Below are 16,097 nucleotides of genomic sequence, written 5' to 3' on the forward strand. Positions count from 1 at the left end.
CTCCATGCCTCAGCTTAGACTGCAGACAGAGCCCCTCATTTATTTGAGATCCAAGACCCCAACCCCCGCCCCGTGCCCTCCACAATAAACTGAAGCCAAGCTCCCACACTCTGGATGATTGCCCCAGATAAGGGTTGGGGTGAGGTGGGTGAGGGTCTGGGGCCAAGGCTGCAGCAGGAAGAACTGGATGGTAATCAGAGGGCACAGCGAGGGCCAGTGCCCCCAGCACTCCAAATCCCTGCCTGAAGCCGGGGGATAGACCTCTGGTGGGGGCTGCTCAGGCCTCACGGACCCGGCCCAGGAGCCCAGCGTTCTCCTGGCGAAGGGCTCGGTAGTCCTCACGGATCTTCTCCAAGTTGCTGAGGGTCTTCTTGCCCATCTCCGTCTCAATCTAAGGCAATGTGAACCGCAGCCCTTCAGCATGCAGGGCCCCTTTCCCAGCTCCTGCTTGCCACCAACACCCCACTGCAGCCACTCAGGGCCCCATTGTGCTCCTCCCACCCCCTGCCCCAATAACAGCCTGCTCTGTCCCACCACCGGGCCTTAGCATATGTCATCCATCCACCTGAAGCATCTTTGGCTGCGTGGCAGGATCACCCAGCCCATACTTAAGCTGAAGCCTCTGCCAGTGGCCCTGGAGGCAGGTATGAGGAGCCTCAGGACGGAAGGCAGGGGTCAGAGCAGGCCACTGGGCGGTTCCAGGTCACACAACCAGTTACTAATGGGCAGGGCTAAGACCCCAGCCATTGGCTAGGTCTGGTCCCACAGCCTCTCTGTCCCCTGGCCTGCCTTGCTGAGCCCTCCCACCCACTGGCCTCACCTGCTCCTCCAGGTCTCGAACCTCCCTCATGATCGTGCCTGTGTCCTCGATGGTCTGGATAAGCTGGCTGCAGTTCTGGGGACAGCAGGAGTGGAAGGCTTACACCCAAATTTGTCCCCTCCCCAGCCAGCCCCCAGGCACACTTCTCCCCTCACCTCGTGCAAGGCAGCTAGATACTTGTAGGCCTTCCGAACAGCATCATCCTTTTTGGCGTCCTGACGAAAGAGGGGATCTTGAAGGTATCAGTGGGCTGTTCCTGCCCCACTCCCACCCCACCCCCACCTTCAGGCCCCCACAAGGCCACCCCTTCCCACTCCCCTGACTTCATCTTCCATGGGGCAAAGCCAGGCGCAAGCGTCAGTGTAACTACAAGACTCACACCTGGTCCAGGCCCACCCACCCCACCCCTACACCCAGCCCGGCCTGCCCCAAACCTTGAACACAAGTTCATCAGTCACTGCAAATGTCCGGTCCAGCTTCCCAGACAGAGAGTTGATTTCCTTTTGAAGCTCCTTCGTGTCAGACAAGATCTGGCAGAGACCAGGGTACTCGTGAGCCCATGTCTGGGGCAGGCAGCCAGCCAGCTGAGGCCATTCATATTCATGCTGTCACATCTAGACAGGCTCAGGGGTGGCTGGAATGGACTGTGTGGGGCTGCGCTGTGCCAAGTCTGGCCAGATAGCTCTGCCTTCCATACGGTGTGAGGTCCCTGTGTCACCCTGCAACACACATCCTGCCCTTGGGCATGTCTGCCTGAGTGACCCACTTTCCACAGCCACAACGGTGTACCTTGGTGATCTCTTCCTTCTGCTTCCGGATGTTGCCCACAATCTCCAGGATGCGCTGGGTATAGGCCAACCGGGACACATCTCTGGGCAGGGTCTCAAGCTCTGACACCTACATAGAGACAGCGGGTGCTCCCCTTGGACCCACACCTCCCCCACTCCAAGCCACCCAAGGCCCCCACACAGGTCTTTGGTTGTTGGTCGATCAGTTGCTTCAGTCATGTCTGACTCTTTGCAACCCCATGGACTGTAACCCGCCAGGCTACTCTGTCCACGGGGATTCTCAAGCAAGAATACTGGAGTGGGTTGCCATTTCCTCCTCCAGGGGATCTTCCTAGATCAGGGATCAAACCCATGTCTCCTGCATTGATGGGTGGATTCTTTACTGTCTGAGCCACCAGGGAAGCCCCATGGGTCTTACCAGCTGCTTGTAGACCTCCTCCTTCCGGCGGGCTTCTTCAGCAGCTGCCCGAACACTCTGGTGCAGCTCCTGGATCTCTGCCAGCCGTCGAGAAGATTCCAGCTGCCAGGGTCCCAAGGAGAGAGGGTAGTGAGGCAGAGCACAGGACTAGCCCCCTAGGGAGGGACTGAACCTACCCCACCCATGGTCTGGGACCCCACCACCTACCTCTCTGCAGTCCTGGAGCTTTCGGAGGTGGCGGTACTCAGCGAGGAGCGGGACCCGGTGCTTTTCCCACTGACCCGCCAAGTGGATGACCCGCTGGGCACTGCTCTCTACCACGAGCTGGAGGGTGGTGGGAGCGGGGCTGTAGATCACACAGGCTGGGCCCACCCAACTCCAACCCTCCCAGCCCAGCCTCAGCACCAGCCCCACCTGCAGCTTGGCGAGGTTGGCAGCCCCGTCGGGCAGCAGCTCCACCGCCTGGCTCTTCAGACGCAGGGCTTGCTCACGCTCCATGATGCTGAGCTCACTCTGCCGACATTCGGTCTCCACCTGGCACCCCAGAAACCCTTAATCCCAGTAAGTAGGGGAGCCCAGCCTGCTGAGCCTGGAAAGCCCTGGCCTAGCCCAATCCCCACAGATGACAATACATCCCTCTAGCCCTTATGGCTTCCCAGGTGGCCCTAGTGGTAAAGAACCCGCCTGCTAATGCAGGAGATGCAAGAGATGGGGGTTCAATCCCTGGGTCAGGAAGATCCTCTGGAGGAGGGCATGGCAACCCACTCCATTATTCCTGCCTGGAGAATCCCATGGACAGAGAAGCTACAGTCCAAGGGGTTATAAAGAGTCAGATACAACTGAAGTGACTTAGCATGTATGCAGCCCCTGTAGGCCCCTCAGACCCCTTCCAATAACGACAGAGACATATAAGCAGAGACAGGCACCCACAGCAGATCCCACTGACTCCTTGACCTCAACACTGACTCCCCTGGAAGCCCCGAGGAGGCCCACAGGCCCCTCCAGTTGCCCATGGACAGTCACACCCCTCCCGACTCTCATAGACAGCAAGGCACCTCTAACCCCTATAGGTCCCACACCCCCCTCTCATTCCCCCCGATTCTCCTGAACCCTCATGAGTCCCACAGGTCCCCAGTGGCTTCCATGAACCTTTCTGACATCTGTAGACCTCTACAGAGTACCCTCAGCCCCAAGTCCCTCTAAGCCCCCAGGCCCGACCTCAGTGGGCAGCCCCTCCCCCACCCTCACCTGCACAAGGTTGATTCCCAGCGTCTTCATGTTAGCTTCAACCTCTTCAATGTTGTGGTTCACCCCCTCCAGCTGCTCCCGAAGAGACTCCAGCTCCTGCTCCTGGGCTGCCCATGTGTCCTGGTAGACACAGGCCAGGCGGGGTGGGGGTGTCAGGCTCAGTAGACAGCCCAGGGCTCAGGACACCACCCCACCCACCATTGCTCTGCTCACCTGTTCAGGCCGCTGGGAGGTGGCTGGCACATCTGACACCTGGGCTTCCTGGGCCTCAGGCTCCTGGGGAGGGAGGAAGGAGCATCCTGGCTGTCGGGGAAGGCCTGGGCCCTCACAGCTAACCTCAGTACCCTCCGTCAGCACCCTCCCAGCACAGTACTCATGTACAGTGCACTGACGGCTGTCGGAATACGTGTGAGGATCAAGGCACTCTCTGTGACCTTAGACTGGAGTGTTTGCTTAGAAAAAACCTCCCTGACCCTGACACAGCTCCTACCCACCTGCCCATGAGAGGGGTGAGGGCCCCTCTGGGTGACCATCCAAGAAGAGATGTCCAGAAGAAACTCTCCAGAGAAAGCTGAGCTTTGCACAAAGAGCAGTCCTACACATTCACACAGCTCCCACCCCCGGACCCTTTCTCCACAGAAGTTCCCAAGAAGCCAGGGGACCCCTCTGGGTACCCACCCCAGTGGGGAGCAGGCAGGTCTGGTGGGAACAGGGGCCCCTTGTGTGGAGAGAGTGTGGTATGTATACCTACAGCAACCCTGGTGCCATCAGCATGCCCTAGCCCCACCTACCAGATGGAAGGTGAACTTCTTGGAATGTGTGAAGCGGGAGCCTTTGGGAGCACCAGGCCTGGCTCCAGCACCCCAGGCCTGCAGCACTTCTCCCAGGTCTCGGGCTTGTTGGGGGGGCCCTGGCCGGCCCCAGGTCTGGCGCAGGTGCTCGGCCAGGTGCTTCTGTAGCCGCTGCCGCTGAGCCCGTGTGTCCTCCTGGAAACAGTGGAAGGGGGTGGAGGTCTGCTGGGTACCCGAGGCCCTGCCTCCACCAGGGAGCTGCCTGACGAGGGGCCACTCCCAAGTCTCACCCACCCTCCAGCCTCTCCAAGAAGAGGACCTAGCCCCACTGTCTGGGCCCACCAGCCTGGGAGCTCCCTGAGGACAGCCCCATTTCTCTCCACCCACTCGCTCTCCACGCTGGAAGAGGCTGTGGGAAGGGAGAGAAGTAAGTCGGCAGCCCCCAAATTAGAGACCAACATTGAAAGGACATGTGGGGACAGAGTGGAGACTGAGTCAGATGAGCTGGGAAAAGAAGGGGGCGGAGGCAGAGTGGAGCAGAGAGATATGAGAACAGAGGCAGTTTTGAGACAACTGGAGAAATCTGATTATGAACTCAGTGTTGAATAGTATTAAGAGGTCACTGTTCATTTTCTTAACTGTGAAGATGGCCTGCTGGTTGTATTAAAAAGTGAATGCCCTGGTGCTTCTCTGGTAGCTCAGTGGTAAAGAATCCACCTGCCGATGCAGGAGGCATGGGTTTGGTCCCTGATCTGGGACAATCCCACATGCCATGGAGCAACTAAGCCTGTGTGCCACAACTGCTGAAGCCTGTGTTCTAGAGCCCGTGAGCCACAACTACTGAAGACCGCATGTCTAGAGCCTATTCTCTGCAATAAGAGAAGCCACCTCAATAAGAAGCCTGCATACCACAACTATAAAGTAGCCCTTGCTTGCCACAACTAGAGAAAAGTCCATGCAACAACAAAGACCCAGCACAGCCAAAAATAAATAAATTTTTAAAATTTATTTTAAAAAAGTGAATGGCCTTTTGAATTACGAGATGTCTGCCGAAGTATTCAGAGTTAAAATGACATGATATGCCCCCCCATCCTGAACCCCCCTCCCAACTCCCTCCCCACCCCATCCCTCTGGGCTGTCCCAGAGCACCAGCTCTGGGACACATGTACACCCGTGGCTGACTCAAGTCAATGTATGGCAAAAACCACTAAAATATTGTAAAGTAATTAGCCTCCAATTAAAATAAATTAATTTTTTAAATGACATGATATCTGGGATTTGCTTTAAAATAATACACACAAAAAATAAAGAAGAGATGAGGAAAGATTGGGAAAATGCTTGGATCTTTTTTTTTCTTTTTTTGGCTGCACCACACAGTTTGCAGGATCTTAATTCCCTGACCAGGGATTGAACCCGGGCCTGGCAGTGAATGCATGGAGTCCTAACCACTGGGCTGCTAGGGAAGTCCCACAAAATGCTTTAATTGAATGTTGATGACAGGGCCATAGGGCTCATGAAACTATTCTCTCTACTTCTGTGTTTGAAGTGCCTGTAAGTTTTAAAATGAGAGAAAAAGATAAAGACAGAACAAATGGCAGTGGGGGAGGCAGAAGGGGACAGTTACAGAGGTAGACAAAGTGGGGAGGGGATGGAGACAGACACTGAGGTGGACAGACGGGATATAGGGACAGATATAGAGGTAGTCAGAGGTGGGGAGACAGTACAGAAATGAGACAGTGGTGGGGAAAGAGAAAGAGGGGCAGCAAAACCACAGGACAAGAAAGCCAGTGGTTGGAAGAGATGGTCAGGGATCTGGAGGCTGTAATCAGTGATGACGACAGAAAGAGGAAGCGAATTGGGGGCAGGAAGGAGGTAATAGAAGCAGGGAGAAAGGGAGGAGATCCTGATGGCTCTGGCTGCCCGTGCACGACCTTCAGTGGAACATCACCCTTGGAGGAGAGCAGTATTACCACCCATGTCTCAGAGCAGGACACCGAAGTCCCGAGGGGCCATACTGACTTGTGTGAGGACTGACTCTCTGGCTCCAGCGTTCTTTCAGGTGGGGAACCAGGTAGTTGCACACAGAGGAAACAATGGAAGAAAGGGACAAAGTGGGGAAAGGAGAGGGGCAGAGGACTAAAGGGAGATGAAATGGGAGCTGCGGGGAGGAGCGGCCTCATCAGCGGGGGCCAAGCACCAAGCAGTACCTGGGCGGGGAGGCGGGATGTCCGGTGGCCCCAGTCCTCGTCCCCAGGACGGTCCCGGCCTGTGTGCTGGCAAAGCTGGATGGCGTGGTGTTCGAGGAGTGAGGCCGCCCTGGCAGCCGGCTGGGGCACCTGGGTGGGGGCTGGTAGCAGCAGGGGACTTGCCTGGAACTCCCGGGACTCTAGAGGCAGCAACAGAGTCAGCCAGCCCTCTGGCCTCACCACACGGGCAGGCCCACCTCTGCCCCTCCCTTCAGCCCCTCTCCACAGCCCTCCTGCTCACCTCCTCTGGAGCTCAACTCAGGCATGACCAGCCTGCTGGCATGGAAAGGCTTCTGGTGGGCTGAGCCCTGGTGGGAGAGTAGAATCAGAGAGCCTCTAGGGTGAATCATGTTTGGTGGGGGGGGCGGGGCAGAGGGAAGGGGCCGAAAACCTGAGCAACCAATTGGGGACAAGGCAGGCAGGGCAGTGACAAGCAATATTAACATAAATTGAGGGGTCCCACCTGGAGGTACTGTAGTTTAGGAGTGCGAAGAAGGGGTGGGACCCAGGGCAGGGCCAGGTGGTCCCGGATTCGGCTCCCGATGGCCCGGAGGAGTATAGCAGATTCACCTAGGGGAGAGGGGAGGGAGTGTCAATCAGGTGACAAAGCCACAACTCCAAAAATGCATATACTCTGGGAAAGCAGCCTGACCCCCTCGCAGAGATACATATCTATGTAGCTATCATTTTCACAGTCATTCAAGGAACACTTATTAAGCGCCTACTCTGTACCAGTCCCATTCTAGACCCTTAGGCTACCTCAGTGAACAAACTGATAAATATCCTCCTGCCCTCCCAGGGCGGCAGGCTGATAGAGGTGAGCATGACCGAGGTCATAAGTACAATGCAGAAAACTGGCAGGTGGTTGTCAGGAAAAGAGGCTAAGGACCAGGGAGAGGAAGATATCGTTTTGAACAAGGCAATCCAGGGAAGGCCTCCCTGAGGTGACACATGAACAGGAAACTCCAAGGGGTAAGGGAGTGAACCATGAGGCTACCTGGGAGAATAAGCCAGCAGATGCAAAGGCCCTAAGGCTGGAGTGGCCTGATGTGTCTGAGGAGCATCACCGAGGCCAGTGTGGTTAGAGTTGGGGCGGGCAAGGCAGGAGGTAAGGCCACAGGACCCTTCTAGCACCAACTCCCCACCTGGGTCAGCCCAAGCCCCAGTTCCCTCCCCCTGACCTGTACCCCTCTCCCCAACCCAGTCCTCCCACTTAGCTCTCCCTAAGACACATACTCCACCCCAACCAGTCAAACTTTTCACCCCTTCCTCTTCTCTCAAGCCCCACAACAACCTCTTCCTCACTCCTACCACAGCCCAGGCGCCCCATACCAGCAGACTGGTCTGCATCTTCAGAGGCATCAGTGGGCAGACGCTCAGCCAAGAACAGAAGCAGGTCTCGGAGGTCAGGCTCACTGGGGTAGAGGAAGTTCTGATAGCCAAGCTCCAACGGGTAGCCCAGGTCCTGGAGGTTGGAAAGGGTGGCACCTGTGAGTCTGGCAGGCAGGATCGTCCTGACCTGAGAGCCTAGGGCAGAGACTGCAAAGGCTACCATGCTATCACCAGCCACCACCCTCTGAACTTTCCCTTGGCTCCCCATGGTCTCCATAACTTTAAAGTTAAAGCTCTCGCCTTGCTAAATATGATCAAAATTCAGAGGCCATAAAAGAGAAGATGAGTGTTTCTGAATACACAAAAAAAATTTAAAGAAAAAATAAAATGAGCAAAGTCAAAAGCATAATAACAAGATGGGAAAAATAGTATTTGGAGTTGATATATTTTTTTTTTAATTTAAGATGTTGCAACTGGCTGTCACATATCCAGCCTCTTGTCTGCATTCTTTTTTAAAATTTATTTATGTTTAATTGAAGGATAACTGCTTTACCATTTCATGTTGGTTTCTCCCATACATCAACATATCAAAGGCAAAGAGTGAATCTACCCAGTATATAGCATACATGCTAAGTTACTTCAGTCGTGTCCGACTCTTTGTGACCTTATAGACTGTAGCCCACCAGACTACTCTGTCCATGAGATTCTCCAGGCAAGAATACTGGGTGGGTTACCATTTCTTTCTCCAGGGGATCTTCCCAACCCAGGGATCAAACCTGAGACTCTTGTCTTCTGCACTGGCTTTACCACTGGTGCTAGGTTCTTTACAACCAGCGCCACCTGGGAAGCCCACCTAGTATATAAAGAGTGTCTAAAACCACACAAGCCGAAAGACCAGCAATACAACAGTAAAGGAGGCAAAAGATAGGAACAGATAGACAATTCCCAGAAAAAGAATGAAAAAATGGTCCATAAACATATGCAAACATGTCCAACCTCACTTACAAGGGAGACTTGAACTGAAAGCACACTGAGCCCCAACGTGAGTATCACTGATCTGGGACAACCTGACATTATGTTCTCCTGAAGTTCCACTTGGGTAGAGAGATAATCACTGGCACAGTTACTGCCCCAGACCTGAATCTAGTCATGAACAAACAATCAGATCAGATTGTGGGCATTCCACGGAATGACCAGCCTCCTCGCTTCAAAGACATGGATCATCACAAAAAAAAAAAGAAAAGAAAACTAAGAAGGACTGCTGTTGGATACAGAAGATTAGAGATATAACAGTGAAATAAAATGTATGATCCTTGATTGGATTCTGTAATTGGAAAAAAAACAGAAAAGAAAAGAAAAACAGCTGTAAAGGATATCTTTGTAACTACTGAGGAAATTTGACCATGTACTAAATATTAGATACTATTATTCTATCGATATTCAATTTCATGGGTGTGATCATGGTACTACGGTTATACTGGTGATTGTCCTTTTATCAATACTTAGGAGAGGTGCACTGAAAGTTTTAGGTATGAAGTATCACAATGTCTGTTGCTTTCAAATGGTTTAGAAAAGAAATGTGTGTGTGTACTCAGAAAAGAATGAAGTAAAATGTTAACAGTATAGAAAGCTAGGAGAAAGATGTTATGTTTCTATTTTCATTTTTTCTTAAATTCAAAAGTTTTTCAAAGTGCAAAACTAGCAAGAAAACTATACAGAGATACTATTCCTCACCTATTGAACAGGCAGAACTCTGGCACTACACTTACTCAGTGTGAGACGCTGTGGGGAAACAGATACTCTCTCATACACTGCTTTCAGGAATACAGAAATTAAACAATCCCAATGAAGGTGATTTGTAAAATCTAACAAAATGACACATGCATTTACTCTTTAACCTAGCAATCCTACTTCTAGGAGCTTACCATGAAGATATGCCTCCAACAATTCATGAATATAGATATGCAAGATTATTCATTACAGCATTACTTGCAAAATGTTGGAAACTCCCTAAATGTTCAAGCATAGGAGAGTAGTTGAATAAACTACAGTGTATACATACAATGAACTACTCTGCAGCTGCAAAAAGGAAAAAAATGAGGAAGAGGTCTATTGTCTGATATGAAATGATTTCCAGGATATGCTGCAAGGGGGTAGAAAGGGTAAGAATTTAGGTATATGTTCTCTTTTATGTAAGAAAGGGAGGAAATAAGAATATATATTTATATTTACTTATATCTTCATTTTTTTCTGAAAAACTGGAAAGATACACAAGAAACTAATCAAAGTAATCCCCCTCTCAGCAGCCAGGTAAGGGTAACCAGGTGAATGGTTTGGAGTGCACATGAGACTTCTCAAGGTATCATGTCACTTCTGTCACACCTTGGAGATTTCTTTTACCCTTTCAGTAATTAACCATCTTTCACCTAGTTAACAATTCTTCTTTTTAAAGAAACTGTTTATTTTCTCTCAACTAAATTTCCATTTTAAGAGTTTGTAGAAGAACAGCTCAAGACCCCTCGGTAGTTATCCCTCCCCATTCAGTGGGCTGGGCAGTGGGAGCTGCAGACAAGTCTTCAGTGGCAGGCTGCTGAATAAGAACAGAAGGCACATGAGCACCTTCAGACCAGTCCACCACCTCAGGCTGAGTTGCAGTCAACTCCAGAGCTGGAGTGGTCCATTCACCCTGAAACTCCTCCTTGGTCACAGTATCTCAGTTGCCACCTGCTCTTCCTTTTCAATCTCTTCAAGATCTCTGTAGAAGTAGAGATCAGGCTACACCTCTCATGGGTATTCATGAGAGATCGTGCCACACAGGAACACAGCATCCACCACATCTGACCCACTGAGTGAGCTCCCTGTTGTTGCATGGGATAGCACTGTCCACATCCTGCCGAGAAGAGTCTGTGTTACATAGAGCAACAGTAGGCAGGTTAACATAAGAGGCTTCCGTGAGAGGCTTGTGGTCAGCCCTGAGGTCAGTAACCACCAGGAGTCTTGGCTCCTGGAAGGCTGCCTGGATCTGGTTAGTAAAGATTCCAGGAGTGAAGTGGCCAGCAACAGGAGTGGCTCCAGGGGCAGCAGCAAACTTTAGCCCAGCTCACTGGCCAGTATTCCTGGAGAATGTGACACTGAAATCAGCTGGGTTTTCAATGGCAACAATGGCATGAGCTGCCAACAGAAGCTTCTCCTAGGTTCTTTTCAGATTTATGATGTAGATGTCATCACTTTTCCTTCTGTAGATGTACTGTTCCATCTGGAAGTTAAGGTGGTGCCACTTAAGTGGGTTCCTGCTGCAAAGAATTCAAGGACATCCTCCTCCTTCATCTGTAGGGTATCAAGGGCTCCAGACACTGGGAAAGTTCCCCTTTAAGTTACGATGGGAATCCAGAACAATGCCATATAGACCCCTGTCTAGATAGTGTCGAAAGGCAACAGTTCTTCATATTAAATTTTCCCTATTCAAATTACTGCTAGGATTTCTGTGTCTGGACTCAACTCTGACTGATAAAAATGACCTCCATAAAACAGTAAATAATGGTTTTAAAAGAGACTATGGGCTTTGGAGTCAAAAAGGTTGCAGCTGAAATCTAGCCTGTGCTACTTGACTCGCTATAAAGCTTTGGACTCGTTATTTAAACACCCAGTTCAGTTTCTAGCTATAAAATGGGGCTGACAGTACTGTCCCTATGTGGATGCTTTAAGGGATTTAAAAAAAGGCTTCCCTGGTGCCTCAGATGGTAAATAATCTACCTGCAATGTTGGAGACCTGGGTTTGATCCCTGGATTAGGATCCCCTGGAGGAGGGAATGACAACTCACTCCAATATTATTGCCTGGAGAATCCCCTGGACAGAGGAGCCTGGCAGCCTACAGCCCATGGGGTCACAAAGAGTCAAACACTTTCATTTTCACTTAAGTGGTTAAAAGGCCCATCAAGGTTCTGGTCTGGAGCTGCATGGATTCTCAAAGCAGACTTTCTGGATTCAAATCTAAGCTTTGCTTCTTACCAACTGTGTGACCACAGGCAAATCACTTAACTTCTCTGAGCTTTACTATCCTCACCTGAGTAAAAGGATACCAACAGTACCTACTTCAGAAAGCTGTCTCAAGAATTCAATGGCTTAATGCCAAGTTACCACAACAGCCAGCACAGAGCAACACTCAGAAAACATCATGATATTATATATAATATAACATCATTATTATACAGATATATGTGTATTTGGTCACAATGTAGGACATATTTATTTCAGAGGGTCACAGTCAAAAAGTGTGAAAACCACTGTCTTTTAAGCTACTTTACTTTGGGTTTTTCCCGACACCTGCAATCAAAGAGTTGTGACTGATACAGAAACTCATTCCAGGAGTGGGGTGTGTGAAATGACAGCCACCAAAATATGGAGGTGGCTGAGTCGCAGAAAGCGGTGTCAGCAGTAGGGCACATGACGAGGCAGACACCAGAAGGCGGCAGTGCTGAGCCAAGGTGGGCTACAGAAGCAGCACCCGGCCGAGTTAAGAGACTTTTTCTACTTGCTCTTGCATCCCCTGAAGAAGGAAACGGCAACCTATCCCAGTATTCTTGCCCAGAAAATCCCATGGACAGAGGAGCCTGGCGGGCTACAGTCCACGGCGTCACAAAGAGTCAGTCACAAAGAGTTGGACACACGGCAGACTTTCTAGCCGCTCAGGCCAAACCAAGACTTTGGGGCCAGACAATCACGTGAACTTCTCCATCACTGAAAAGGCCACACTCTCTTCCCCACGCTAAAGCTAATGTGAGGAAAAGCAGATCACCATCAAATCCAGTGGGAAACAACACTGAGAGAAGCGGGTAACAGAAAACTGGGGGAAGCCTAAGCCCCAGCCACTCCTCAACATGTCCCACTGTGCCCCCTTCGAGACACACAGAGGACCCACGTTCCCTCTTATAAAGTGCCATTCTGAAGAAGACACCCCCGGGCCAGAGGACAGACTGCTTGCCTCGAAGGCCACCAAAAGCCCCAGACAGAAGAACCCAAGAACACCTGAGAGCTAGGTGAACCTGAGAGCTGAAAGCTGGGTAGAGGCCTATTTCTAAGAGACAGAAACTGCACAAGCAAAGCACAGATTCAAGAAACCTGACCACCCTGTCCCTTGGGGCTAAGTGAAAAGTTTCACTGTAGTTAACACCATGGGCCCTCTACCACCAAATACTGGGTATGTTGGGTATGCTGACGTTCATTACATAGCCACAGGCTGTTGGAATGCAAGAAGCCAGATCAAGCCTATCTGGCTAACAGGGCAGAGTGAAGTTTTAGTGCAGACACTGTTTAAATTAACCAGCATATCTTCTTTTGGATGACCCTCCCTCCCCCAACTCCATGTGATCCTGAAGGAGTAGCCAATCACAGTGCCCTATAGGGATGACCATCGGATCCAGGCTGGGCCAATCAGAGAACAGGTGGTTAATTTCAGCCTGAGCATTTAATCAAACAGGGCTGTTTCAGGAACTGGTAAATGGATATTATAGGGTTTAGAAAAGTTCTTGGTGCTAAGCTCAAAATATGGCAGCCAGGAGTCACCCAGGTGCAAACTGGATCAACTCATTTGATGATCCTAACAACCCTACTTTTACCATCCCAATTTCACAGAGAAGGAAACTGAGGGCTACAAGGTTTAGGGTCACACACAGCAAGTGCTGTAGCCAGGGTCTCAATTACTCAGGCAATTTGACCACAGAGCAAGCAGCCTTAACCACTAAGTCACAAGGGGAGGTAGCAGAGAGGAAAGTCAAGAGTTTCAAAGGAGTCTGGCGACTGTAAAGGAGGAAGGAAGAGGCTGTGTATATTGGGAGGAAGGCACTCACCATGCAGGCCTGAGCCAGGCTCATGGCCAAACGGAAACGGGCAGACATGGCAAGAGGCAGCAGGGGGCTGAGGCCAGAGCCCACAGCGGGGTTGATCACACGCAGGCAGCGGACCACAGCTTCTACCACCAGCTCAGTGGTGAAGGCTCGCAGGGTCTGCACATCTGGAGGAACTGCCCTGAGGAAGAAGGGGGCAGGCTCAATGAGGGGGATAAGAGCAGTCAGGAAACAGGAATGAGGCTGAGCCATGCAGTCTCCTGGAAGCCCTAATACTGGGATGGGGGTGCTGAGGATGGACACAGTTCAGACAGGTCCTCAGTGTTGCTGGCTGACTTCCACTTGTAAAACTAAAAATGGTGGTGGTGGTGGGAGGTAGTCCTCAGGTCCTAAGACCTCAGTGTAGAATGGTGGATGGAAGGGATCCAAATTCAAAAAATCTCAAATTTCCCTATGCCTAAAAGTTCCAAATGCCTAGGGTCTGGGAAGGCCTAGGAGCCCAGATGGAATGGTCTCTTGGTTTCTGCATCCCCAGATATCATGTTCCCTGCATGTCAGGGGCCCCTAGATATTGAACTGCTAGGGTTTTGAGACTCGACGTTGGGAAGCTTGGATTTTCAGGAGTTCCAAATGTCAGAGTCCCTGGATATCAAGACCACCTAGTCTCAAGCAATCTGGAAGTCAAGCTCCCTACATGTTGTCATCCTGGGTTTGTAGGACTCTCGAATGCAGGAGTCCCAGTGTATCGGGGTCACCAGGCATTAAGGACACCAGATTTTAAAGTCCTGGGATTTTAAAAGCCTTGGGTGTTGGGAAAAGAGGTTTGAAGTTTCCCAAGTATCCAGCCCCAGAGGTTTTTGGAGTCCCTGAGTGCCAGGACCCCAGGGTTTTAAGTTCCCTGGTTCTCAGGATACAGGTGTTTTAGAATCTCCAGATATCAGGGTTCCAGGGTACTGATGTCAAGATCCACAGATTTCAGGAGCCCAGGCCTTGAGATTGCAAGGTTTTAAGGTCTCGAGGTGCCTAGGTCCTGGAGTTTGGGGTTTACCAAGTGTAGGGGTCAAAGGTTTGGGAGAGTGTGTGTGTGTGTGTGTGTGTGTGTGTGTGTGCGTGCGTGTGCATGTGCGTGTGTGTGTATGGAGGAGGGAGGGTCTTAGGGTCCTGGAGGTTGGATCCCTAGATGTTAAGGTCTGGGGTTTTAAGGTTCCCGGGTGACTGGGTCCGGAGTTTTGGAGTCCCGGATGTGGGCATTCCGAGGTAGGCGGGGGCTGTGTCCTTACGTGCCGGCCTGGCGCAGGGAATGGATGAGGATTCGGTCCGCCTCCTCCATGGTGGAGCCGTTTTGGAGTCCGAGGTTGGGTCCAGGGCCGGGTCCGAGGAAGAGAGGCGCAGCTGAGGAAAGCCCGCTCCCCGCTCGCGGTCCAAGGAGTGTCACGGGCTCCGCTAGGAGAGTCGGGAAGTGTAGTCCCGAGAGCGCGTTTGACGCAAGCCGGATGCCTGTCGTACTGCTGTGAATGGGCGCGTGCACGCTTGAGCGCGCAATGGCTGCTGGGAGTTGTAGGTTCCGTTTTGTTTTGTTTTGCCTACAGCCCAGTGCGTTCTTCCAAGTGGGCAAGGGATTGTACTGAGCACTCAAGAGAAAGAGAGAGAGAGAGAGAGAGGCTTCTTGATTCATTCCTTTTAAGGCATTCATCTTCTAGATTGTAAAAGTGTACAAGTTAATTAAGGCAGGGGCTTTCTCACAAAGCAACTAGGTTTGAGTCTCAGTTCCACAGCCTGCTAAATGTGCAACAGTGAGCAGGTTACATAGCTTCCTTTGTCTTAGTTTCCTCATCTGTAAAATGGGACTATTAATAGTACCTATTTCCTAGGATTAAAGCAGAATTAATTCATGTAAAGCAGCTGTTAAACTGTGTGTGTGATACATAATACGGTAAAAAAAAAAAACACTATGTAAGCTATAGTCACTAGTATTCATGCATTCAATAAATGCTTTATTTTAATGTTATACATATGTGTACACTCCAAAGAATAATTACCTAGTAAGCATCCATATAACCACCAGTCATTAAAAAGACCACCCTGTCTTCACTGATCTGTAGTCCCACATTAAATCATGTGGGGCAAAATAGAGTTTCTCTATTTTGTTCTTAATTAATCGAGCTCTATTACAAGTTTTGATATCTAATATGGCAAGTCCTCCCATCTTGTTATTTTTCAAAGATTTTGCGTTTCTAGGTCTTTTGTATATCAATATACATTTTAGAATCAGTTTGTCAAATGTCAAGGAAAAATCTTTAGAAATTTATTTGGGACTGCATTGAATCTCTGGATCACTTTGGGAGGAATTGGCATCTTCATAATATTAACTATTTCAATTAGTAAATTTAATCTATCTTTCTATTTATTTAGACCCCCTTTAATTATTTGATAATTTTTTCCCATGGAGATCTTGCACATATGTTATCTTAGGTCTATTACTGCATACTTCAAATTTCAGATACTTTTGGAAAACAATTATCATTTTTCTTATTTTAGTTTCTGCCTCTGGTGCTGGTATATATTTTGTAAATATATATATATATATATATATGTATGTATATGTATATT

At 50.2% G+C, this 16,097-nt stretch overlaps 1 protein-coding gene and 1 pseudogene across 1 annotated transcript; both read right to left on the minus strand.

The window, feature by feature from the left end:
• Positions 1–20: 20 nt before the first annotated feature.
• CCDC22 (coiled-coil domain containing 22) lies at positions 21–14,962 on the minus strand. The gene is made up of 17 exons (XM_061137984.1): positions 14,768–14,962; positions 13,491–13,668; positions 7,644–7,776; positions 6,775–6,881; positions 6,553–6,619; positions 6,273–6,451; positions 4,066–4,260; positions 3,488–3,550; positions 3,275–3,394; positions 2,441–2,560; positions 2,234–2,350; positions 2,027–2,128; positions 1,610–1,717; positions 1,255–1,350; positions 976–1,035; positions 821–895; positions 21–391 (listed from the first exon to the last, which is right to left on the minus strand). Exons 1-17 carry the CDS (start codon positions 14,815–14,817, stop codon positions 278–280), a joined length of 1,884 nt encoding a protein of 627 aa, XP_060993967.1. The 5' UTR covers positions 14,818–14,962; the 3' UTR covers positions 21–277.
• On the minus strand, positions 10,070–12,584 carry LOC133052117 (small ribosomal subunit protein uS2-like; annotated as a pseudogene).
• Positions 14,963–16,097: the final 1,135 nt, after the last annotated feature.

The sequence above is a fragment of the Dama dama genome, chromosome X, assembly GCF_033118175.1.
Source record: "Dama dama isolate Ldn47 chromosome X, ASM3311817v1, whole genome shotgun sequence".
In the NCBI taxonomy this organism is placed as follows: Eukaryota; Metazoa; Chordata; class Mammalia; order Artiodactyla; family Cervidae; genus Dama; species Dama dama.

Coding starts and splice junctions, on each gene's coding strand:
- CCDC22 (XM_061137984.1), bottom strand. CDS start 14,817: ATGGAGGAGGCGGACCGAATCCTCATCCATTCCCTGCGCCAGGCCGGC. Junction 13,669..14,767: donor TCCCTGCGCCAGGCCGGCAC/GTAAGGACACAG, acceptor CTTCTTCCTCAG/GGCAGTTCCTCCAGATGTGC. Junction 3,395..3,487: donor CCTCCCAGCGGCCTGAACAG/GTGAGCAGAGCA, acceptor TGTGTCTACCAG/GACACATGGGCAGCCCAGGA.